Genomic DNA, 25,241 nt, shown 5'->3' with positions numbered 1-25,241 from the left:
ACCTACCAGCTACAGACGAGCAGGAGGACCCGATGCCCTGCAGCGACCTGGCGATCAGCAGGAAGGCATAGCTGCTGGAGAAGGCGAACACTGCCGAGGGAGGGGCCCGGCTACGCATCAGTGCCAGCCTGGTGCCGTGGCCACCCTGCTCACGTGGGCCCTCGGAAGCCATCCCTTACCCCGACGGCGCATCTCCACGCTAACCGCACTGTGCTCCTGTACCACCAACAGCTCTATCGCCCACCGCCCCCCTTCTGCAACCGTTACCAACGCACAAACCCCCCACCCCGGGGCTGTGTCCTCAATTCCCCGTGTGTGGTCCTCAGAGCCCATCCCATGACCCCCAGGCCGAAGGCAAACATCAGACACTTACTAATGGTGGACACGAACATGATGCAGAATCCCGCAAACATTGGAATTGGGTAGCCAATTCTGCAAAACAGAACCACGGGGAGCATTTGGTGACGGCTTTGTATTTTTTTAAGGCTTTAGGCGGAGCCTCTCCTGCCTACCCTTTGGGGTCAGGCGGATAAGGGCTTGGTAGACTTTTCTAAAAATTCATGTACTCGGTGCTTCCTGTGTGACCTTTTTGTGTTTGACTGTCTTGGAGCAACGTGAATCCATTCAAGCACTGCCACTCTGCACAGAGGTTTCTCTGGGATAAATGTTAACACAGCTTTGGCAAGTAATCCAGAACACATCTAAAATACACAGTCCCCGTTTCCACCATTTTTTTTTTCTTTTAAATCTTTCATTACGGTCCTTGCTAGCGCTTCTCCAAAGGGACAAAGGCAATCAAATGATTCTAGTAAAAGGTCATCAAATGATTCAAATGGCAGCAGAGATGATGACACTATATCGGAGAGCATCAGGGTGCAAGGAAGTCTTCAAGTCTGTCTTCACTCTTGACCCCAACGAGGCCAGCCTAGAAAAATGGGCCTTGCGGCCAGCGCAGAAGTTCAACATCGCCACCGCTCTGAAAGAGCCGCTGTGCGTACAGGGCTCGGCCATCAGGTGGACGGGGTTGGTGGGGAGACGCTGGCCTTCTGGGCGTCGTACCCCTGGCCGGACACATAAGCCAAGCAAGCCTCCCTCAGCCCCATGGAGAGACCACTGGCCACCTCCCAGCACCGGAGTGAGGGAACAGGGACATGTGGATGATAAACTGCTACCAGGCACCTGGGACACAGAAGGTGCTTCAGAAACTGTTTCCTCCCTTCCCTCTGCTCTTCCTTCTTTCCTCTCTGTTCCCGCACAATAAGCGGGCTGCTTGGCTCCTGACGTACAGATGGGACAGGAGAGCGAAGGCAGCCTCCTGGCCCCTAGGACCCTGGGAGGGAGGGGGCTGACACCGGCTGAGCTACCGCCTTCCAGCTGGTGTGTGTCAACCCAGAGCAGCCCAGAGCCTCTCCAGGCGTCATTTTCCCCCGGCCCTAGACCCTGTGGGTCACGGAAGGAACCAAATGAGGACCAAGGAAGTCTTGAGTCCCAGTCACTCAGCCTGGAAGGGCTCCTGCATTCCAGGCTCAACTGAAAAATCACGGAGGCAATACCTTCTTTTAAAATCACACTGGGGGCGCCTGGGCGGCTCAGTTGGTTAAGCGTCCGACTCTTGGTTTCAGCTCAGGTCGTGATCTCAAGGTTCGTGAGATCAAGCCCCACATCAGGCTCTACACTGACAGCGTGGAGCCTGCTTGGGATTCTCTCTCTTCCCTTCCCCTGCTCAGGCACTCGCACGCTCTCTCTCATAAAATAAACTTTAAAAATGCTTTTCAAAAAATAAAGTTACATTCAATTCTCCAAGTACTTACACCCTTCAGCTCGATGATTTTGGTAAGGGCAGATGACCACCTCCCCACTTTACAGATGAGAAAACTGAGGCACATAAAAGGGACTTGTCAAATGTCCTAGGGCTAATTTCACTTGCGGTCATCCTGTACAGTCCAGGGCTCTTTCCTACACACTTCACCACCCCTCCCCAGAAGGACAAATACGGCTTTAAATAGAACCTTTCTAAAAGATCCTAGTCCTACTCCCCACCCCTTTTTTAAACTGCTTCCTGCACTTCAGAAACTAAGTAGCAAAAATACAAGTAGCAAATGGAAATCATGCCAGATTCCCAGACAGCCCTTCCTTCACAATCCCATGCATAAATTCCCCCACAATGACCTGAGGTGAACTTGTAATTCACCAGTCGGGGCTCAGAGCCCATCAGGCAAACCAGGAAAGATACCAGGGTTGAACTGCAGTTCAGATCGCCTTCAAACGGTAGCTTCTCTAATCTGGACTAACCTGCAGCCGACTGGTCTTTGCTCTTTATTCAGTCCGGCAAAAGAACCCCATTCACAACACCACATCCTCCGCAGCACTACCAGAGGCTGAACAAAGAAACTTCCAGGCGACTCAGCGAGGAGAACCCACGAGCAGTTTATTCTTCTCCACAGCTCCTGCACATCTTGGGGGTGCGGGTGGGGGACTGGAATATGGCAATATTTGTAGCGGCCCTGGAATAAAAGGTTTCTCACCCCCTTTCAACATACTACTTGGAAAACAGTATTTTGTCAAAGCTGTTGGAATACCAGTGAAACTATGCTCAGTCTGCAGCCTGATCAACTGGCCAAGGTCACCTGGCAGGACACATCTGGAGTAGCTTCCTCTTACCAGGAGACTCTGGCACTCCCCAAGACCATAAGTAGGGGGCTAGCGAGCGGGTCACTTGTGATTCCCACCGCAGCTCCATGAGGTCGTGGCATTATCCCCATTTTTTGGATGGCTACAATGAGGGCTAGGAAACTTATGTAACGTGCCCCCAATTCAGGGTAATGGGCATATCTTGAGTGCCTAGGGTGTGCTGGCTCCTGCCAGCACACGCTTTGGTGGGGATGCCCGTTAGAGCACAGACTCCCCACCCAGTGAGAATGGAGGGTCCACGTTTCATTTAACACCAGCTGGCTCTGTACCCACAGACACATGTGCTTACGTAGGATTCTTTCTACCAAGCCTAGGTGCTGTGTTTTCTTTAAAAACACCGCAGCTGTTGGGGCGCCTGGGTGGCGCAGTCGGTTAAGCGTCCGACTTCAGCCAGGTCACGATCTCGCGGTCCGTGAGTTCGAGCCCCGCGTCGGGCTCTGGGCTGATGGCTCAGAGCCTGGAGCCTGTTTCCGATTCTGTGTCTCCCTCTCTCTCTGCCCCTCCCCCGTTCATGCTCTGTCTCTCTCTGTCCCAAAAATAAATAAACGCTGAAAAAAAAAAAAAATTTAAAAACACCGCAGCTGGGGCGCCTGGGTGGCTCAGTCGGTTAAGCGTCCGACTTCGGCTCAGGTCATGATCTCGCGGTTCAGGAGTTCGAGCCCCACATCAGGCTCTGTGCTGACCGCTCAGAGCCTGGAGCCTGTTTCAGATTCTGTGTCTCCCTCTCTCTCTGACCCTCCCCTGCTCATGCTCTGTCTCTGTCTCAAAAATAAATAAATGTTTAAAAAAAGATTTTAAATAAAAACACCACAGCTACTGTTGTGTGTGTGTGTGGGGGGGGGGGGGATTTTAATAAAGCATGTATGGAATAACCAAATGGCAAACTCAAAGGCTGGCCAGTCCAAACCCTCATGCTGGATGAGAAAGCAGAGGTTCAGAGATCCAATGGTTCAGCCACGGTCGCAGCGCTGACCGCTGTGCATACCGCCGGAAGCACCTTTCCCCGGGGCTCAGCCTCAAGGCAAGAGGGTACAACGGGCAGATCCCGGACTCCCCCACCCTCAAATTCTTCTGGCTCCCTGAACACCCACCTCCGAAGGAAAGTTGTCTAATGCCCCAGGGTCCCTGAGAGATGGGCAGATCACCGGCGCCCTTTCTCTTTCCCCACGATGTCTCCTAAATGGACAGAGACTCAGCTGGCATTAGTCATAAACATCTGAGTCAGCCTCTCGTCCCCGTGCTAAGCAGAGCTAGATCTGAGGCAGCAAACCTTTAACGAAATATCCCGTTACTATCCCCTTATGCGTCATCCCAGCCCACGGTCATCCTCTATAGAGCATCAGGGAGCAGTTAATCTAATTGGAATAAGACAAAAAGCCAGGTATCGAATCCCTAGACAAAAGTGCCAAGCGATAAAAGTTATGATCATTATATATACCTACACACCAGTGGAGAAACTCCATATTCCCTAAATCGTCACCGAAAAATCAATACTTTTATCTTTAATAATTAGTTTATCTTTGCCATAGAGCCTACTGCAAAGCTCCATTCGCAGGCCTGTTAAAACCCAGGCTCCCTCTGCCCTGGGAAAGGACGACAGCAAGGACACAAAGTGGGGGACCCAGAAGGGACGAGAGGAGGCATCTCCCTTCTTGATTACCTTCTAAAAGGCGGTACAGGAGGTGAACGTTAGTAAATGGAATGATTCATGTGCTAAGACGTACCAGGAAGCTGACTGTCGTTCGTAAGGAAAACAACATTCTTAGGTTTAGTCCTTAGGTCTGTCTTTTTCAGCTATTAGGTGCAGGCAGGGAGTTACGTGAGCCATGGACTTCTTACTTTCGTGGGTAGGACCCCTGTTCCCTGACACAGGGAACAAGTTGGGGGGGGGGGGCGGCTCTGCTCCCGTTAGAAACACCTGATTCCACTGGCAGCTTCTCTGAGCTGGAGAAGCCAAGATATCCTAACAACACCATCCTAACAACATCTAGGATGGGAGAGCCCTTTCCAGAAGGGCTGGTTTCCCCGTCCACGGAGAAACTGAAAAGGTCACTGCTCATTCCCACAAAGCTCACTTCAGACCAACTGGCTGAGGCTACAGAAAAAAAAAAAAAAAAAACCATTACACCGAACGTTCTGTAGAGACTTCATGCCCTGTGGCTTCCTTCTTGTCATTCAGATGTTAGCTAAGATTTGTGACGAGAAATAACGGGCTCTCAAATATACTAGGTAACTATGGAAATAAATTAAGCCACTGATGCCGGCTTGATAAAAAGCAGACCACTGAGACAATGACAAGCTAAGGAGGAAGCCGGGGGAGCTGTCCCCCAGCACCCGCGGTTAACTCTTTCCCCAGCCCTGGGGCCAGTGCGTCCGGAATAGCTTTTGGTTCTCAAAATGCAACTGCTGTAGAAGCCCCATGTTAAACAAGTGAAGACCACAGGGCCACATTCTTAGGCAGGTTTACGGACAGATACGTAAAGGTGCTTTTAATATCGTTTACCTGCCTGAATCCCCACCTAGGTCTGCATACCCCTGAAATCCACTCGCGGGGCAGACGGTAAGAGATCTCTTACACACAGCGGCAATCGCGAAATGAGTAGACCGGAATTATAAAATAAGTCACACGAGCCTCTAAATAAATTAATTAAATAAAAAATCAAGTCAACCAAGGCACCTGCAGGCTTTGCAAAGTGTGTTGTTGGATATGGGACCGCTACACTTGCCAAAATCAAGTTGGCTCCCTCTCTGGTCACGTGTTTTAGAGTAAAACCACGGTACCTGAGACCAAGTGAAATCAAGAATTGCCTGTGTCCATATGGGCAGCCCAATGAACACCCAAAACATTTCTCACAGATTATCATTTCTTACTTGCAGGGTTTGGAACGAGAGCTCTTACCCAGTATGTAAAACAACAGACCGGCAGCTTGCTTCTTGCGTCACCCACCCATAAAAGCCACCCATGCAACAGCCTCTTGACCACGAATAGGAGGGTCCGGGCTGGGACGCATGTGATGAGGGGGTCCCGCTTGCAGCACGAGGCTCTAGAGAGGAGTGGCCTTCAGTGGCCTCTCGGTAGCTCCCCCAGTCTTTGGGGATGTCTTTTCCCCTCTGTCGGAAGCACAGCAGAGGGTGGCAAGCTGGGCGAGATCATACCAGGGGCTGGAAAAAGATATTCTTCTGGGGCTGGAGACATGAGGGAGGGTCCCCGTCCAAAAAAACCAGGCTGGTCTGTTTCTAAACTCCCTGCCTGCTGATTCAAAGTAGCCATCAACAACTATTTGGGCTTTCACTAGCTCGGCCTGGTACAATCAGAGAGAGCCAAACAGATACAAGAAGAACAGATTTTTGACTTGCACTGTTGATCCTGAGTAGCTCCATGTCAAAACTACAACACTTAAGCAGGTGGAAAGAACAGGAAGGAAGGAAGTCACCCAGACAGAGAGTCTGGACACTGGCTTTAGTCCTGCTGTCTGTCGCCAGGGGCAGTCCCTTTCTCTTCCCATGCGGCAAACTCCTCCGCCTAGAAGGTGGCAGGACTGGCCCCAAAGCCCTCACTCAGCCTCCTCTTCAGGCTCTGATGCCCCGTCTTTTTAACTCCTCCTTCTTTAATCAGAAACACATTAACCAACTGTAACGTGTTTTATTTTTTTATTTTTTTTTTTTCGTTTATTTATTTTTGGGACAGAGAGAGACAGAGCATGAACGGGGGAGGGGCAGAGAGAGAGGGAGACACAGAATCGGAAACAGGCTCCACGCTCTGAGCCATCAGCCCAGAGCCCGACGCGGGGCTCGAACTCACGGACCGCGAGATCGTGACCTGGCTGAAGTCGGACGCTTAACCGACTGCGCCACCCAGGCGCCCCTAAAGTGCTGTTTCAAAAACACTTGTTTGCAACGCCGAAAACGTGCGTCACACACATCTCGTTCGTCATTGAAGATGCGATTGGCACAAATTACATCAAAAGACTATTTGCGGCGGCTCAGAAGGGCAACTTCTGTAAAGGAAAGCGGGATGTATCGCTCCCCTGAGCAGAGCTGCCGAGAGCCCAGACTGCTGCAAGTCCCCTAAATCCATGTCTACTGGGCTTGGAAAATACACAAATTATGACCATGGTGGAGGAACAACAGAGTTCACGCTACAACACCAATGTGACAATTTGTCTGCATTTCCACATTACAAGGCAGTGCTACAGGAGGGATTTTAAATCTGCCGGGTAGCGGCGGGGAACCAGGTAGGGATTAAAATTTTGCTCTAGCTCAATTGCAAAGTGGATTACCCATCATAAGAATAGAATTGGGGCGCCTGGGTGGCTCAGTCAGTTGACGGTCTGACTCTTGATTTTGGCTGGGGTCATGATCCCAGGGTCATGAGATAGAGCCCCACACTTGGGCTCCGCACTGAGTGTGCAACCTGCTTAAAATTCTCTCTCTGTCTCCCTCTGCTCCTCTCCCCATCTCATGCTCTGGGGCACCTGGGAGGCTCAGTCAGTTGAGTGTCCAACTCTGGCTTTCCTCTCAGGTCGGGATCTCACAGTCGTGTGATCAAGCTCCACATCGGGCTCCACACTGGGTCTGGCACCTGCTTCGGATTCTGTCTCTCCATCTGCCCTCCCCTGCTCACCACATGCACATTCTCTCTCCCCCCTGCTCTCTAAAATAAAATATGGGGTGCCTGGGTGGCTCAGTCGGTTGAGCGTCCGACTTCGGCTCGGGTCATGATCTCACGATTCCTGGGTTCGAGCCCCGCGTCGGGCTCTGTGCTGACAGCTCGGAGCCTGGAGCCTGCTTCTGATTCTGTGTCTCCTGCTCCCTCTGCCCCTCCCCCGCTCACACTTTGTCTCGCTGTTTCTCAAAAATAAATAAATGTAAAAAAAAAATTTTAAAGATTAAAAAAATAAAATAAAAAACAAGAATAGACTGAATTTCACAGATCACAAAACAAAATTAGGTTTCCCTTGGAATTTTTTTTTTTTTTTTTTTTTTAAGCCCGAAACAGGAGTCTTGGGTAGCTACAACATCAAAGCATTTGGAATATTTAATAGGCAAACGGTCTCACTGGCTTTAAACAAGCTTCTTCCCCGTGGCATAAGCAAAGCATTAAGAACAAGAATAGGGTTTTTAAAAAAGCTTTTCACATTTGCATTTGGAAGACTGGAACACACCATTTCGGCTGAGTTTCTAAGTACTGCATTACACCGTACAGCTAAGAATATTCGTGCCCAAGTGATTGGCAAGACGTTATGACAGTCATGTCCTCAATTTTCCTCATATAGGATTTGAGCTGTTTGCTCTCTCGGAAGAGCAACCCGGAGACATTTTCTGTAATTACACCAGATGCATGTTAAAGAAGCACTCTTAAGGGCTGGGGAAAGAAAGAAAAACAACTCCACGACTACCGAGGTCTGTTTGGTTTTCCTGCCGAAGAACAGAGGGAAACGGCACCTTGAGGACAGTGTTTCTGGGTGGGCTTGCAGAACACCTGTCCTTGCGAGGCGGATTTGCCTAGCGTATTTTATGTGGCAAATTCATACTCTTGCTGGACACAGGTTGGGACTGTTCAAATTTATTCAATGGCACTACCCAGTCCAGAGAAACAAACCGCGGAAGCTTAAAACGTGCTTCCCTCCAAATGGCCGTGGGTATGTGACCAGCACCCTGTGTGTGTGTCTGAGGGCGGCCTGTGCCGGGGGGGCGGGGGCAGTCAGAGCTGTCTAAGCCTCTGCACCACCGCAGACCTCCTCAGCCCCGCCCCAGAGCTGGCCCCTGCTCTCCCAAGGGCCCCGTGCTTGCTTTAACGCTCTGTTGTTACAATCTCGAAACGCTTTGTATCTGAACAAAGAGCCCTGCAGATTGAGGAGCTGGGCCCGCACCCCCTAATCCAGGCCAAAGAAACGGAAGGATGGCCCTGATCCCAGCTTGCACAGGTTGACCTACTGAAAACTGTGCTTGGTTCACGGACTCCAACGTGGCTTTGGAACCTCTAGTGGCTCTCAGGTGCACCCCCCCCCCACACACACACACCAACAAAACCCCCTCCTCTCTCTGCCTGGCACTCAGGGCCTCTTATAGCCTTGCGCTGCCCCGTCCTCACTTGCCCTGCCTTCCTTATTCAGCCCACCCTTCTACGTTCTCTTTTCCGGCTGTAATCTTGGTCTCTGCTCATGCGTCTGGGCCTGGTTCACAAGTAGGATTCCAGGTATTCCCCTCTCTACGGTTTTTTGGTTTGTTTGCATTTCTGCCTTTCAGGCTACAACGTTTATATGGCAGTCTGCCCCCACCACTCATACTGCACCAGCTCTTTGCAGCTGACACCTTCAGGGATTGCCCTTTCCCTTTCTCTGCAAGTGCCCTGCCCTGTGCTTTCCAGCCCCGGCCGTACCAGGCAGAGCTAGGCCAGCTGGGCTGCAGAAGGATATGTGCTGGATGGCCACCGACAGTGGAGACGGGAACAATTATTCAAGAGGAGGAGGCGGGTCCCCCCCCCCCCAAAACATCCAGAGCATCCAGATTAAAATAAAGCTAGTTTGGGCATTATCTGGGGGCATTAGCGGCTGGTTCGACTGATCCAGAAAACAGGCTCAATACGTTCCTCTTTGTGCGGGTGGACACAGCTGAGTAACCGGCAAGGGGGCTCATTACATGCCGTGGCCTCGGCGCGAGCTAAGGGGTCCGTCTTTGCAGCAGGATTACTGGTCTTCCCCCCTCTCTCCCTGGCCGTCTTGACCCTTCCCCACACCAGCACTAAAGCAAACCACCTTGGCTTTCAAGAAGGAAGCAGACGGCCAGAGGAAGAAGAAAACACAAAGGCGGGTGACACACGGAGCCCAACGATGATGCCACGGCGGCTGCAGAGTCAGTTCCTGCCGCCCAAGGGCAAGTCTGACAAATGTACTAACGCGACACAGCATTTGGACGGAATCAACGGGCTCCCACCCAGGGAGGGCCTCTTTATTCTGTTTTAGTACTTCCTTACTTTCTGAGCAAGAGAGGGGGCAACAAAAAAGGCTGAACACGTGGGAAATCACGATGAAGGAAAGAAACCCCAAAGAAGGAGATCGGGTTTCCCCGAGCTCGCCCACCACTGGTTTTCCGCACTCTGATAAACGAAGGAGAAACAGAATCCCAAAGAGCAATGACCTGGGAAGGACATGAATAGAAGCCTCCTCGGCCAAAATAACGGAACCTACCTGTTGGTCAACAGTCCTATGAAGGGGTTGGTGAGGAGCTGGATGGTGGCTTTAGAGGCAAACAGCAGGCCAACTTGAACGTTTTCATTCAGGAGGTCTTTGTTCTCGCTGGGACAGTCAGAAGGCGCGGCGGACGTGTTCGTCACCGTGTGCTGGGTGCTGGCCGCAGGCGGTGGCCCCCGCTGTAGCTCTCCGGTGCTATTCCCGGTGACCATGGTGGTGTTGTCGTAATAAGAGAAGATGCTCTGGAAGCGGCCCGAGGTAGACGCCGTGAGCACTGGCTTGGCGGTCTGGACTTCTGAGGCATTTTTCTCGTGATTAATGCTATACAAGTAACTCGGGATGATGGGGACTGGGGACAAAAGCAGAACAAGAAGGTCAGGGCTGCACGGAAACCACCTGTCATCAGGACAAACGACAGCAAAACTACAGTCGCATCAAATGCCAAACGAGGCCCAGAGAGGTCTGCCTCTGCGACGACACCCCTGCCTGGACCCCGGGATAATCTCACAGCGCTGAGCTCTGGCCAGAGAGAGCAGAGCCCCGGGAGGCTGGGAGCGCTCCGTCTGCCCTCAGGGCCGGTGACTGTGCAGAAGTGACCTGCCCCGGATTCTTGTCCTTTGTGGGGTTTCTCGTTACAGGGCTCCCTTCCAGGAGTATTTTAGGAAAGGAAAATGTGGTCTGAATTCTGCTCAGGGCCGACCTGGGATCAACGAGAGCTCCTCAGGGAGGGACTCAGACCTTCAAACGAATGAATCGAGGAAACAGAAACCTAAATTTCATTATGTGTCTTAGGGAAAAATAAACCCACAGGAGAAGGAACGATTTGGAGATTCTGCGACGGGCCCACTTCATCTTTCTGTTACCTGAGTGGGAGTCTGCGATTTTTCGGCCAACCCGGAAGATGTAGAAATTCCGGAGACTTCCACCCAGGCAAAGAAAAACGGATGTTAAAGCACCTGTGGGCACCTGCTGACAGAGCACTCAACACAAAGGAGAAGCAAGGCTGTTCTGAAGTCAGATGAGCCCTATCACTCTGATAATCCCAATAATCCTGCAGGTGGGAATCCATAAGAGAGAAGGGAAATAACCCACCTGGAGAACACAAACTAAAAAAAGAATTACTCATTAAAACTGCGGGCATTGAATTTTTTTTTTAACATTTATTCATTGATGAGAGACAGAGAGCACAGGCAGGGGAGGGGCAGAGAGAGAGGGAGACACAGAATCCCAAGCAGGCTGCAGGCTCGAGCTGTCAGCACAGAGCCTGATGTGGGGGCTTGAACTCAAACCATGAGATCATGACCTGAGCTGAAGTCAGCTGTTTAACCGACTGAGCCACCCAGGCACCCCTAAAACTGTGGGCATTTTTAAGGAAAAGCATACCAAATGCTTTGCTGTTAAGAGGGCTAATGAACAGACCTGGATTTTAATTCGCCTTTCAAAAATCCATTACAGGAAAAAGACTAAAACCAACACCCTTCAAACTGTTCTGGAAAAGGTCCTACAATGTTTCCATCTCGAGCCATGCACCGATACAATATATTTAAATGTCACTTCCTTTTTTCCAGGGAGAGAGGTTGACTTGCTCCTTTAAATGTTAAGCCAAACTGTCAGCCCACCTTGCTGGTTAGCATAGTAACTGTTGTAACGTGATCTGGAACCCTGGGAATTGCCAGTTCGTAGTAGAAATCTTTTTCATCGCGGTCAAAGCAGGCGGGCAGGCGGGAAGCAGGAAATTATCAGGAGGAAACACAAGTTCTGGGTCTTAACAGATGTCACATTTTTTGACCTGACCACCAGGAAAACGAAGCCACAAAACGCGGCTGCGAGTCGCCCAGCGCGGCAGACTCGGGGTGGAAGGGGATGCATTTTTTTTTTTTTTTTTTTTTTTTTTTTGCAAAGCGTGTTCTGCAACTTTCGCGGGGGGCGCGCTCGGGTAGGTGGAGCCCCCAGGGAAGGGGCACCCGGGGAGCGGGGCCGGCCGGTGCGAACGTACCCACGACCGTGAGCAGCATGTTGTCCAGCAGCAGCGCGAGGAACACGATGAACAGGATGAGCTTCCGTGAGTGGCGGCTCTCCAGCAGCCGGCGGAGCAGCGCCAGCTCGCTCAGGGCCATGGCTCCGAGGCCGGGCTGCGGGCGCGGCGCGCGGTGAGGGGCCGCGGCGGGTGCCGGGGGCTCCCGGCGCCCGCAACGCCCCGACCTCACCGGGGCGGAAGGAACGGTCCCGGGACCGCGCGCACGGGCGTCCCAGCCTCGGTTCACCTGCGGCGGGCGCGTTCTCGGGGGCACCTGCGCTCCGGATCCTGGCCGCCCGCGAGCGGCGTCGGGGCCCCCCCCAACCCGGGGCCGGCGGGGGGCGGTCCCGCTCTCCGCCGCCCTCGAGGTCCCACTCCTGCCACCGAGCGCTCCGAAGGCGCCGCGGGCCCCCGCGCCCCGTGCGTCCTGCGCCCCGGCGCCCCCCGGCCGCCCCGGAGACGGAGACCCTCCCGCCCCTGGGGTTCTTCCCCGCCTTCCGCCGGGCCCTGCTGTCCCCGCGCCGGGTCCCGCGTTACCTCGGGGTCGCCTGCCCTGCGCCGTGGGCTCCGTCCGTCCGCTCGGCTCCGGGTAGCGGTCTCCACCCCAACGCCCCGCGCCGCCGCCGCTCGCTTTAGCCGGTCCGGCTCTGACGTCACGGCCGACGGGGGCGGGAGGGCGTCACCTTCCAGCCCCGGCCTCAGCCCCCCGCCCGGACCAGCGCTGGCCTACCCCGCTCTCCGCCCCCGACCGACGGCGCCCCATCCGGCTCCACCGACGGTGCCCCATCCGGAGCCTCCGGGGGGGGGGGGAGAAAGGGGGGGGCGCGCCAAGGGAAGAAGTCAGGGCCCCCACAGCGGGACGTCAAGAGTCCTGGGGTTAAGGTCAGGGGCCAAGATGAGGAGTCGGGGATGAGTGCTTTCACCTGGTCCCAGGTAGGGGCTGGCTGCAGCTGCTCTTTGAGCCTCGTGCCCCTGAGCTTGGCCGTGAGGACCTGAAGGCTGACGGATGAGAGTGCCAGGGAAGGGGGTCAGAGGGTGTTGGGAGCCAGGGCCAGATCTCTGGGAGGGAAGCCACTCAGCACCCCGCAGCTCCCGGGCTCGCCCACCCCTGGAGCAGGATGCAGGGTGTCACTGTGAGCCTTTGGGTACCCTCGAGTAGGAGATGTGGAAACAGGGAGAAAGGGGACACCTCTCAGTGTCACCGCTCCCCACCCCACCCCCCAGTGGGAGGATGTGAAGCCCCCAGGCCCTGGAGCCTAGGACTCAGGAAGTAGGAGCAGCAGGCCTGGGCCTCTGGGGCCACCAGGAGTATGTCACCCTGCACAGAGGACACTAGAGGCCAGGAAAGTGCGAGGCCTCTCAGTAAAAGGACTGAGGAGGCAGCTGGCCCCGACCCTGTGTGCTGCAGTCCTCTACTGTGCATGGTGCCCGCGGAGTCTGGTCAAGACAGGCACGGTGCCTGCTGGGGGGTGATGGGCAGCTGTAATCCTCACTTGCCAGGGGTAAGAACCCACCTTTGATTCCCAAGTCTGTCCATTTTATAAGCGGGAGAGAAACAAACAGATGTCCCCCTGACGTAGCTGGACCTTTGGAGGTCCTTCTAGGGGGTGGAAGGAACCGGAGCCGTTTCCCTGGAAAGCCACTCCGAATCGATGTTACCCTGCTGCGGCCTCCTAGCAGCGGAGCCCGGCCTTGTTTTATTAATCTTGGCTTCTTGTCAGCTGGAGGCTGCTCACAGCAGAGGGTGATGAGTGGTGCTCCCCGCCCTCTCCCCTCCTCCCTTCCGCGTGCCCCCCATGCTTCCCACTGCTGCCCCTGATGTGTGAGAAAGATGGTTGGATAAGTAAGTAGGTCAGTAACATGGGGACTCCGGGATGTCCCAGGATGTGTCACCTTAAATATTAAACAGAGAGAGAGAAGGAAAACCACTTAGGAGGAGAGAGCAGATGGCAGGGAGCCGCGGAGATGGCTGTGAAGGGTATCACGCTCATGGAGTATCACACTCAGGAAAGCGCCTGGAGTTTCAGAGCCCAGAGAATCCGAGGTGTCACGGTTAAGGGCTCTTACAAGGATGCCTGGCTCCCCTTCTGCTACTTCCTTGATAGGTGACCTTGGGCAAGTTATTTATCTTCTCTGTGCCTCGGTTTCCCGATCTTTAAAATGGGGACGCTCACTGGGCCGGGTGCAGGGGTGTGGTGAAGATTAAATGGGAATCGCTGAATGCAGGGCCCCGCACAAAGGGAGAGCTTGGTGCGTCTGCCATTCATGCATCCGATAAGTATTTGTTGAGCGCTTACTACGTGCCAGGCACTATGGTTGATGCTGGGGAGACAGTAATGGTGTAAGCGAGGAAAATCGCTGTTCTGGGGGTGCCTGTACCTCCCGCTGGCAGTGTTGTCCACACAGGAGAACACAGGGCACACCGACTCCGGCCCAGCTGGCTGGAGGCATCTGGCACCGGGGAAAATGCTACTGTCTGTGTTTCCTCCCTTTGATCTCGGCCACCACACCTGCAACCCCAAGGCCCACCACAGGGTCTCCAAACTTTTTGTGGATACCCACGAAAGAATCCTCTAAAAATATGTATGCCCCACCACATATCTGAGTTGGAATCTAAAATGTTTTTTTTTTAATAAATTTAAATGGTTTGGGTTATATTGTATATATTGACCTTATAAACCAGCGTGACTCTCATTTAAATGTACCAGATGGAAGGGGCGCCTGAGTGGTTCGGTCGGTCTAGCGTCCGACTTCGGCTCAGGTCACGATCTCACGCACAGTTCGTGGGTTTGAGGCCCACCTCAGGCCCTGGGCTGACAGCTCAGGGCCTGGAGCCTGCTTCGGATTCTGCTTCAGATTTTGTGTCTCCCTCTCTCTCTGCCCCTCCCCTGCTCGTGCTCTCTTTGTCTCTCAAAAATAAACAAACATTAAACAAAATTAAATGTACCCGATAAAGTATAAATGGTACAAGGATGCAAAAACCACCTTTTATACTTAAAAATACAATGAAGTTTCCTTCAACAGTCAAAAAATTGACATTATATTCTTTATGCCTTCAAATATTTCATTCCATTTCAACAGAATTTTATCCAACTGTAATGATTTTATCACTTAACGTCTTAATTCACTACCTTGTCTATTAAATGAACTGTAACAAATTATGAATATGCATTAGCTTTAAAAAAATTGTGGGGGGGGGGCGCCGGGGTCACTCAGTCAGTTGAGTGTCAGACTCTTGATTTCAGCTCAGATCATGATCCCAGGGTCATGGGATCGAGCCCTGCATCAGGCTGGGGGCTGAGCACGGAGCCTGCTTAAGACTCGCCCTCTCTCTCTCTCTCCCCTTCTGCCTCTCTCCCCTGCTCGCACGCACTCTCAAATTTAAAAAAGTTTAAAAAGATTTTTATGGCCATAAGTTTCTAATTTTTCAAATCGCCTTTAATATCATGTTATTATAACAATCATTATTAGTATATAAATGATGAAGGCATCATGCACATATGAATTTTGGTAATTATTAAACATAATAAGGAAAAATGTAATCAAAATGCATGACTGAGCGAGATGGTTGGGTGGGGGTTTTTGGAGCCTTTGATAAAACAGACACTAACATTGCTTCCGGACGGACGTTCTTACGCCGCAGGACAATGTAATACAGTAAGGTGGTAAGAATCAGGTGGCGTGAGAGGTGAGCCAGCGGGAGACAGGAGACGGTTGAAAGAGGAGGTGATGAAGGAGTACCCTCCTGCCTCCACCTGGGTCCGTCTCAGCCAGATCGTGTAAATTGAGGGTCTCCCATGACTCAGGAAGCCTTCATATATACCCAGTGTCCTGGCATTCCAGGTCGAAGATCCAGCCTTGGAAGTCCAGTCTGGTCTGGGTCTTTGGGACTCCACAACCTTCTCTTAAATCACTTAGCACCTGGCTTCCCCTTCAGCCACACTGGTTCCTCTCAGTGCTTCTCTGCCTCAGGGCCTTTGCACTGTTCCCTGTGCCTGAGAAGTTCTTCCTCTTCTTCCCCTAGTTATCTCCTCAAACTTCATTATCGGCCCTAACGTCACTTCCTAGGAAAAGCTCTCCTTTCGTGGACCCCACCTCCACCAACAGACAGTTCCTTCTCTGTTAAGCCCTCATGGAAGTGTTGCTTCCTCCAGAACTTGTCTATCCGTGAGGAACAATATTCCCTTAAGTACGATCAAGGATCTCTGTCTCTCCAAGTATCCGGACAAGGGACATTCTTTGCTCATCACTGAGATTCCCAAATCTCATTAAATACCTGTAAAGAGGATATGCACGGAGCAGTCAGGGTTCCCTTCCGACGCAGAGCCATGGGAACCAGAGAGAAATCACCTTTGCCAGAAGGGGAAGGTTCATTTCCCCCACCCCAACCTCTCCCCTCCGCCCCCCACAGGCTACTCCTTGAGGAACAGGCTCTGAGAAAGCCTCCTAGTAACACATTTGTTCTCCCCGGGAACTCAGACTGGTGTGTTCGGTCACAGAGCCTCCTGCCTCCACCTGCTCCCACCTTTTCCAAACATAGGGGGTAGGAAGGTACAAAGGTTGACTTTTTTTCAGCGAATTTCAATATTTAGGAATGATAAGGCATGAATGGTTGGGAGCTGCTAGGAACATAGCAGCCATTTGAAAGAGGCTTCATTTGAGACAAACTAGCCTGAATCTAAGCTATCGATGGCATCCTGGCTGGGTCACTTTTACAAGTTCTGTGACTCTGGGTGTTTACTAAATCCCTCGTGCCTTATTTCTCATCTGTCCCTCAAGCATGATAAAAGGTCCCCCTCCCAGAATTGTTGTGGGGACTCAGGGAGATGAGGCTTGCATCGTGCTGCTTGCACAGCAGACGTTCACGCTCATTAAATGTTCTCTGGTATGGGACGCAGACCCGTGAAAAGACGCCCAACGTCGCTCATCATCAGAGAATGCAAGTCAAAACCACAGTGAGATGTCACCTCACACCGGTCAGGACGGCTAAACTCAAAACCACGAGAAACAACAGGTGTTGGCGAGGAGGTGGAGGAAAAGGACCCTCTTGAACTTTGGGTGGGAAAGCAAGCTGGTGCAGCCAATGTAGAAGACAGGATGGAGGTGCCTCGAAAAGTTAAAAATAGAACCACCCCATGATCCAGGAATCGCACCACTGGGTAATAACCCCCCAAATTCAAAAATAATACTTCAAGGGGATACATGCACCCCTATGTTTCTGGCAGCATAATTTATAATAGCCAAATTATGGAAGCGGCCCAAGTGTCAACTGACTGGTGAATAGAGAAAGAAGGGTGGTGTGTGTGTGTGGGAATATTACTCAGCCATAAAAAAGAACGAGATCTGGCCATTTTGCAATGACATGGGTGGAGCTAGAGAGCATAATGCCAAGCAAAATAAGTCCGGGAAAAACAAATACCATGTGATGTCACTTATAGGTGGAATTTAAGGAGCAAAACAAATGAGCAAAGGGAAAAAAAGAGAAGGAAGGAGAGAAGCAAACGAAGAAACAAACTCTTTACTATAGAGAACAAACTGATGGTTACAGGTCGAAGGGGGGTGGATTAAATAGGATATGGGGACTAAGGAGCACACTTGTGATGAGGACTGGGTAATGTATAGAAGTGTTGAATCACTATATTGGACACCTGAAACTAAATATAACACTGTTAACTATACTGAAATTAAAACGAAATGAAATGAAATTTTTAAAAGGTGTTCTCTGGCATTGGAAAAGTGCCCGTGCTGAATAAAAACATGGAAGGGATAGGTGGTCCGTGGGGAAAGTTCTCAGGTACTCCCACAATGAGAGAACTTGGAATTAAGGAAAACAAACATCTCCTGGGCATTAAACTGTGAAATGCAAATACTGGTCAGAGCAGACATGAACAAAGGCACCCTGAAGAGACACAATGGTCCCGAAGCTAGCAAAACCTGATGTCCTCGTTAACACACAGGTAGAGGTAGGAGATGGTGTACCCAGTGGAGAGCCGGGCACAGGGTGGAACAGGCAGTTCATAGAAGGGGAAGCCCAAATGGCTACCACACTCATGAGGAGACACTCAGGCACAGCGGTGATCAGAGGAATGCCGATCAATCAAACAGCACAGTGAGAAACAGCCCAACACCCATCAACCGGGCAGCAATTAGGAAGGTGGTAACTGCCATTTGTGGGTGAAGATGTGACGAAATGGAGATTCTTACCCTGGGGGTAGGGTGGGGACCGTACAGCCTTTCTGGAGGATGATCAGGACCGCTTGGTGGAATTAAGTCAGCGTGGACACTCTGATCCAACAACGTCTCTCCCTGTCTGTGTCTCGGGGAAATCCCTGAAGGGGCAAGATCAGGGCTACTCATTGCAGTGTCGTCTGCAGCAATGAGCAGCTGGAGGCAATCCTGGTTTCTATCGCTAGGGACTAAATAAATAAGTGAAATGAGGAGAAGTACCATCACTGGCTACCACGTAGCCGTCAGAGGCGGCATACAGGATTACCAGCATGTCTGCACCCAAGTCACAAAGGCTTGAGTCCTGAAGGAGGAGAGGGCAGAGAAAAGCAAGTTTGTTGACATGACTCCGTGCTGGCTCATCAAAAGTGCAGAAGCATCACTGCGTATTTTGGGGCTTCGTTCCCATTCAAGGCTATGCAGGGGGCGTGGGTGCCTTTGGGGGGAGGGGGGCCGGCGTGGGGATCGGGGATGAGGTGGGAAAGTGGAAAGAAGTAGAAATAAACCCAGAAAGGGGCCTGGCGAGGACCAATGACCACAGTGTGCACAGAACTGAGACAGATGATCAGTCCTCTGTGCATAAGTTTCCTTTCCGTGGATGCCTGGAAAAGACAAAGGCTTTCGGTGCAGGGATGGCTGTCCTGAGAACATGGGCCACGTGTGGACCACATGTGGACCAGGCCTCCCAGGGACGGGCAGGGCTGTGCTCTGTCTCAAGCCCAACTGAAGGGACACCCAGATCTTCTGGAAAGAATGAAGAGCTTTGGGAAAGGTAAATAAATAGCTGGCTAAGTGCAAACGACTCACCTTTTCCCTTTATAAACATTTAACTGTTTAAAAGTAGAACAGTGTCAAGAAAGAAAGGTATAACACGGTCTCGAGGGATTTCGGACATGTTTAGACGTGTTACTTATAATGACTGTCACTTAAAGGATGAGGGTGGTTATGAGGCTACAAAGTAGCTAGACTTCTATACGTCACATGCAGTGGTGTGCCATTAACTGTTAATGGACTGTTAAAAGTTAAGGATGTATATTGTCATCTCTAGAGCCATCACCGTAAAAAATAAAGGAGAAGAGCTAAACAGCTAACAGGAAATTAAAATTAAATGGAGTTCTAGAAAGTATTCACATAATTTTAAAAGGCAGGAAAGGAGGGACACAAAGGAGTCGAGTAGAAAACGATAAATAAAATGATAGATGACATCCAGCCATACCCAAAATTACACTAAGTGTTAATGGACACTACAATTAAAAGACAGAAATTGTCAGAATAGATTTAAAAAAAAATTTTATGTCTACTTATTTCTGAGAGAGATACAGAGCATGAGCGGGGGAGGGGCAGAGAGAGGGGGAGACACAGAATCCGAAGCAGGCTCCAGGCTCCCAGCTGTCAGCACAGAGCCCGACGCGGGGCTCGAACCCACAGACCACAAGATCATGACCTGAGACAAAGTCAGTGGCTCAACCCACTTGAGCCACCCAGGCGCCCCATGGATTTTAAAAAATAGTCTGAACTCTATGTTGCCTGTAAGAGATACTCTTTAAATATAAAGACACAGACGGATTCAAAGTAAATAGATGGAAAAATATACCATGCAAACTGTAAGCACAGACACCTGGGGTAACCGAATTAATGTCAGATCATGTAGATTCCCAAACAAAACTTTAAACCGAGATAGGAAGAAGGAGCTCTTGCGATGGTAAAAGCGATCAATGCAGGAGGGAGACGTAACAATCATACGTGTGCGTAGCCAATAATAGTTTCCAAACATAGGAAACAAAGCCAGACAGAATCAAAGGGAGAAAAAAAGACAACTTCGCAATCATAATTGAGGGATTCAACACCTTTTTCTCAGCAGCCAATAGAACATCTAGACAAAAAACAAAGCAAAACAAAAACAAAAAAACCCCAGCAGACATACAAGATCAAAACAATACCATCCACCGCCTTGGCTTAATTGATATTTATTTACCCTAAACAATAGCAAGCTTTATTCTTTTCAAGTGTTCACGGAGAGCTCTCAGCCAAGATCCATCCCATTCAGTTAAGACAGTTAAGAGTCTTGTGTGTGTGTGTGTGTGTGTGTGTGTGTGTGCGCACGTGGATTCTTGAAGCCAACTCTATCAGTTGCTGAGCATACATATAAATAACGAGGCTACAATGGGGAACCAATGCATTTCATTTCCATTTGTTTCCGCGTCCTTCTGCATACTGCAAAAGAACATTCTCTGTTTAAAATTTAACCAAACCTATTGTGGCTGAGGAGGGAATGGCCAAGTAAACGTCAATTTACTTGAAGGATGCCTTGCCGACTGCCGATCGAATTAAGTCATAGATGCTCTAACTTAATAATTCAATCACCGAATTAACTGGCTTCATGCAGCATTATCTGTAAAATGCAGGTCTCCAGGTTTGGCCACTTTAATAGAATCACCAACCTGTCTGAGGACATTCGCTGTAATTGAAGTCTGCAGAGGGGCCAGCCAGCTGCAAAGAGCAGTGTTTCATTAGCTTTATGCTTTGATTTTCCACGCTCACTTGGAACACAGCGGGTGGCCACCCCCACGGCCACCCAGGCCTCCCACAGTCCACTCCCCTCACCACCAGCTGGGGAGAGCCCCAAAACACCAGGGCGGTCATGCCACTTCCTGGTCTAAACCTCTTCAGTGGCCTTGCACTTGGGACAGCGTCAAACATCTTCAATGTGGCCCAAGGGGACCCACCTGTCCAGCCTCAGCCACTCCCTCCATTTTCACCTGCCACGCCGCCCTTGCCTCTGATCCGAGATCAAAATCCCTCATACTCGCCTAGGCTTCCACATGGATTCAGGTGTCTTTGTGAGTCCCGAGGGCCCCGGCATGGCAGCTTGAGGACACCTGGCCTGAAAGGCCCTCTCCACTCTGGGCCATGCAGCCTCCATACCACTGAGGCCACTCTGCCCTGCCTTCCCTCTCTAGCCACAATGGGCTCTTCTCAAGGTGGGTTCTCTGCCTCAGGGCCTTTGCACACTCCCCTCCTTCTGCCTGAGAAGCTCTTCCTCTTCCTCTTTGTCTGGTTATCTTTCTCATTCCTAGTCTCCCATCTGTCCATACATCCTGTGCTCCTTCTCACCCCAGAGCCTTTGCTCAGGCCATTTCTGCGGCCTAGAGGGTCCTACTTAATTCCCCCTTAGCCTTTATGTCTCAGGTCAAGACACAAGTAAGTTAAAAGTACACGGATGGACTTTTAACATAAGCAAACCTCTCATTTTAAAGGATTCCATAGAAATTTAGTTATTTTATCTTTTTTTTTTTTTAATTTTTTTTTTCAGCGTTTATTTATTTTTGGGACAGAGAGAGACAGAGCATGAACGGGGGAGGGGCAGAGAGAGAGGGAGACACAGAATCGGAAACAGGCTCCAGGCTCTGAGCCATCAGCCCAGAGCCCCACGCGGGGCTCGAACTCACGGACCGCGAGATCATGACCTGGCTGAAGTCGGACGCTTAACCGACTGCGCCACCCAGGCGCCCCACAGTTATTTTATCTTTTAGCCATACGCTAGTTTTTATTTTTCTGCTTGCCAACAACACGCGTAAAAGGGAGAGCCAAATACAAGTGCGAATAATGTGCTATTTTTCTGTAACTAAAGTCTTGAAATGTTCTGTAGTGTTAAACAAAGTCTCCTCTTGCTGGATCCTAAATAAACTTTTGAAAGAAGAAAAGGCAAATGGATGGAAAAGTATTTCCTCTCGGGGAAGTCCTCGCGGACCCTTGCACGTATGACCCCCAGCGATGCTGATAGGTCCCTAAATCCATCATTCCTGGCACTTTACTATAATTGCAGTTTCAGTGAAGCTGTGATTCATGTCTGACTTTTGCATCCTCCTCCGTGCAAGCTGAGGTCAGGGCCTCTGGTGTTTTGCTCGCCACATCACCCCCCCCCCCCCCGGCCCCAGAGCCTCTCTGCCTGGCACAGAATAAGTATTCAGTGCAGGCTGTGGCTGACTCATGGTCCCGGATCATCTGAGGGTAACTAACTGAACTGCCCCCTTCTCTGACAGGTGTCTCCTCTCCCGCCCAGTACGTGCTACGCCCAGGCTGGCCCCTTGCCTCCCTCCCCTTACCACAGTCACCTTCTTCTACCTGTCGAAGCCCTGTCTCCTCCTGCCTGGTTTGACTTGAAAGCCCTTTTTCTCACCATGCCACTGATTCACCAACAAGCCCAGTTTATGATGCCATGAGGAATGGCTGTCTCTGCTTACTCAAGCCCCGTGTAATTGACTCATTCAGGCCCCCTCCCCTGCAGCCATCCTGGCCCCCTGATCCCCCGACCTCTGTTGTTCTTGACTCCGAGACTTTGCTTAGGCAGATCCATCCACCTAGAATGACCTTCCTGCCCTTGGGTAAGGGAGCCCAGCAAGAAGTAAAATGCCCAAGATGTCATCACGCCGGACACATTTTCCCCATCAAAGCACGGCCGCGGCACAGGCTTCCTCCAATTCCACGGAATGGCTCTTCTTCCCACTTAGCCCCCAATCCCCATCACCAACTCCTGCTCCGGCAGCCCCCTGCCCGGCTTCCCTGGCGCCGGGTGCTGCCTCCAATCCTTCAGGAACCCAGCGGATCTCCGTGAGCCACAGCTTCCAACGAGCCCTGCCCCAGCTCAAGAGCCTAAGGTGGCTCCCTGACACTTGTCTAAACCCTTGTGCCTAGTGCTTATGGGTCTGCAATTTCCCCACCTCACCCTCCAGCCCCCACCCTCTGCTCCGATTGGACCGGCCCCTCCAAGCCCCAGCCACAGACGTTATTCACGTTTTCCTCATCCCTCATTCCAAATATTCTCGGCCCCAGAGCCCAGCTCAAGTCCTCTCTCCACCCTCCCTGGGTTTCTACTTCTTTTTTTTTTTAATATTTTTTTTCAACGTTTATTTATTTTTGGGACAGAGAGAGACAGAGCATGAACGGGGGAGGGGCAGAGAGAGAGGGAGACACAGAATCAGAAACAGGCTCCAGGCTCTGAGCCATCAGCCCAGAGCCCGACGCGGGGCTCGAACTCACGGACCGCGAGATCGTGACCTGGCTGAAGTCGGACGCTTAACCGACTGCGCCACCCAGGCGCCCCTGGGTTTCTACTTCTAAGAATACATGAAGCCCTGTGAGCCTGCTCCCCACTGAAGCATTGCCAGGGTGCAGTGAGCCAATTGGTTCATCTGGGCTCATTCTTCTCTCCCCCCCCCCCCCCCGCAGGATCATTAACTCCTTGAGCGCAAAGAAAGTGATCTTTTCCTCCTCTGTCTCCCCGAAGAAACTTGCACAGAGCTACGCAGAGAGTGGGGCCACAGGACTAGCATTGGATGCCTGGTGAGGAGCGTTGGGGCCAGAGCCGACTCTGCCCCAGCCAGCTGGGCCTCGGTTTCCTCATCTGCTGGGCAGCAGATGAACCAGCTGGACGTGGCCTTGGGGTGCTTGAACACGACCAGGCTTGAGACGTGCTATCAGTACTTATATTGTATTTGTTTTTAAATACGAAATGTATTGTCAAACTGGTTTCCATACGACACCCAGTGCTCATCCCAACAGGTGCCCTCCTCAATGCCCGTCACCCACTTTCCCCTCTCCCACCCCCCATCAATCCTCAGTTTGTTCTCAGTTTTTAAGAGTCTCTTATGGGTTGCCTCCCTCCCTCTCTAACCTCCTTCTTATACTGTATTTTAAAAGACACTGAAGGGGCGCCTGGGTGGCGCAGTCGGTTAAGCGTCCGACTTCAGCCAGGTCACGATCTCGCGGTCCGTGAGTTCGAGCCCCGCGTCGGGCTCTGGGCTGACGGCTCAGAGCCTGGAGCCTGTTTCAGATTCTGTGTCTCCCTCTCTCTCTGCCCCTCCCCCGTTCATGCTCTGTCTCTCTCTGTCCCAAAAATAAATAAACGTTGAAAAAAAAAAAATTAAAAGACACTGAATTGTGAAGGCTTAGTACAAAAACTGTAAAGTGTTTCATAATAACTTCTGTATTATCTCCATGCTGAAGCGATACTATTCTAAATACCCTGGGTTAAATAAAATATATTATTAAAACGAATTTCGCCTGTTGCTTCTTCTTTGGATGTGGCTGCCGGAAAGTTTTAAATTACTCACACGGTTCAAGTGTGTGGGCCTCGTTCCATTTCTTCTTGGCAGTGCTGGGATGGAACATCAGGGCTGGAGGGGCCTTGGAGGTGACCGGGCCTCCGAGGGATGCCCTTTCCACACAAGGAAACACCCAGAGAGGGACACCGCCTTGCCCGATGTCACACGGGTGTGAAGCCAGCGCAGTGGAGACTGGAACTCTGCTCCCTGGACCTTTATGGTTTGGGGCAGCTGGTGTCTGATCCTGGGGGTGCCCACAGGTGGTCCTCAGCAGCAGAGGACTCGGCGGGGGTGGGGGGGAGCACAGATTGGGGACGCAGCTCTGTGGAGGCTCACCCCCACCTGCCCCCACCCCGCCCAGAGCTGTCTTTGCCCGCTCGCCATTCTGACTGCGCACCCAGACATCCTCAGGGCGGGAGGTTTTAGCGTATAATCAATAGTCCAATAGGGCAGGCTGCAAAGACCCAAACCTAATTATTCTGTTCAGAAACTTGTCTGTAACTAAAAGGCGTCTGAGAAATCACTGTCACCATCTTGGTGGGGGGAGAGAAATTCAGTCATTATGTCCAATTGGATTTATATTGACTGTTGTCTTCTTGTAGAAGATGTTGTCTCCATGTAAAACCAGTGCCAGATGCTGCAGGGAAACACGCACGTGTGCACACACACACACACACACACACACACACAGACGAGCGAGAGTTTTCCCTTTTCCAGGAGGCTTTGGGGAAGGTTCTGGCCCACCCTTTTTTTTTTAATTTTTTTTTTCTTTTTTTAATGTTTACTTCGGAGACAGAGAGAGACAGAGCACGAGCAGGGGAGGGGCAGAGAGAGAGGGAGACCCAGAATCCAAAACGGGCTCCAGGCTCCGAGCTGTCAGCACACAGCCCAACGTGGGGCTCGAACTCACGGACCGCAAGATCATGACCTGAGCCGAAGTCAGACGCCCAACCGACTGAGCCACCCAGGCCCCCCATCTGGTCTACCCTGTCTGCCCAGGTGGCCCCGGGC

The 25,241-nt window shown here is 51.5% G+C and overlaps 1 protein-coding gene across 1 annotated transcript in view; it reads right to left on the bottom strand.

Moving 5' to 3' along the window:
• The window catches only part of SLC18A2 (solute carrier family 18 member A2), a 40,651-nt gene extending 27,410 nt beyond the window's left edge, over positions 1–13,241 (bottom strand). The window contains exons 1-5 of the mRNA XM_045439092.1: positions 12,439–13,241; positions 11,881–12,016; positions 9,882–10,233; positions 374–432; positions 7–90 (exon numbers count right to left, since the gene is read on the bottom strand). Coding sequence (XP_045295048.1) covers positions 7–90; positions 374–432; positions 9,882–10,233; positions 11,881–12,001 — 616 coding nt within the window. The 5' untranslated portion in view covers positions 12,002–12,016; positions 12,439–13,241. The remainder of the gene's footprint in view (positions 1–6; positions 91–373; positions 433–9,881; positions 10,234–11,880; positions 12,017–12,438) is intronic.
• Positions 13,242–25,241: the final 12,000 nt, after the last annotated feature.

Source organism: Leopardus geoffroyi, chromosome D2 (genome assembly GCF_018350155.1).
Source record: "Leopardus geoffroyi isolate Oge1 chromosome D2, O.geoffroyi_Oge1_pat1.0, whole genome shotgun sequence".
Taxonomy (NCBI): Eukaryota; Metazoa; Chordata; class Mammalia; order Carnivora; family Felidae; genus Leopardus; species Leopardus geoffroyi.
The sequence above is the reverse complement of the archived record's forward strand: the minus strand, read 5'-3'. Positions and strand labels throughout refer to the sequence as shown.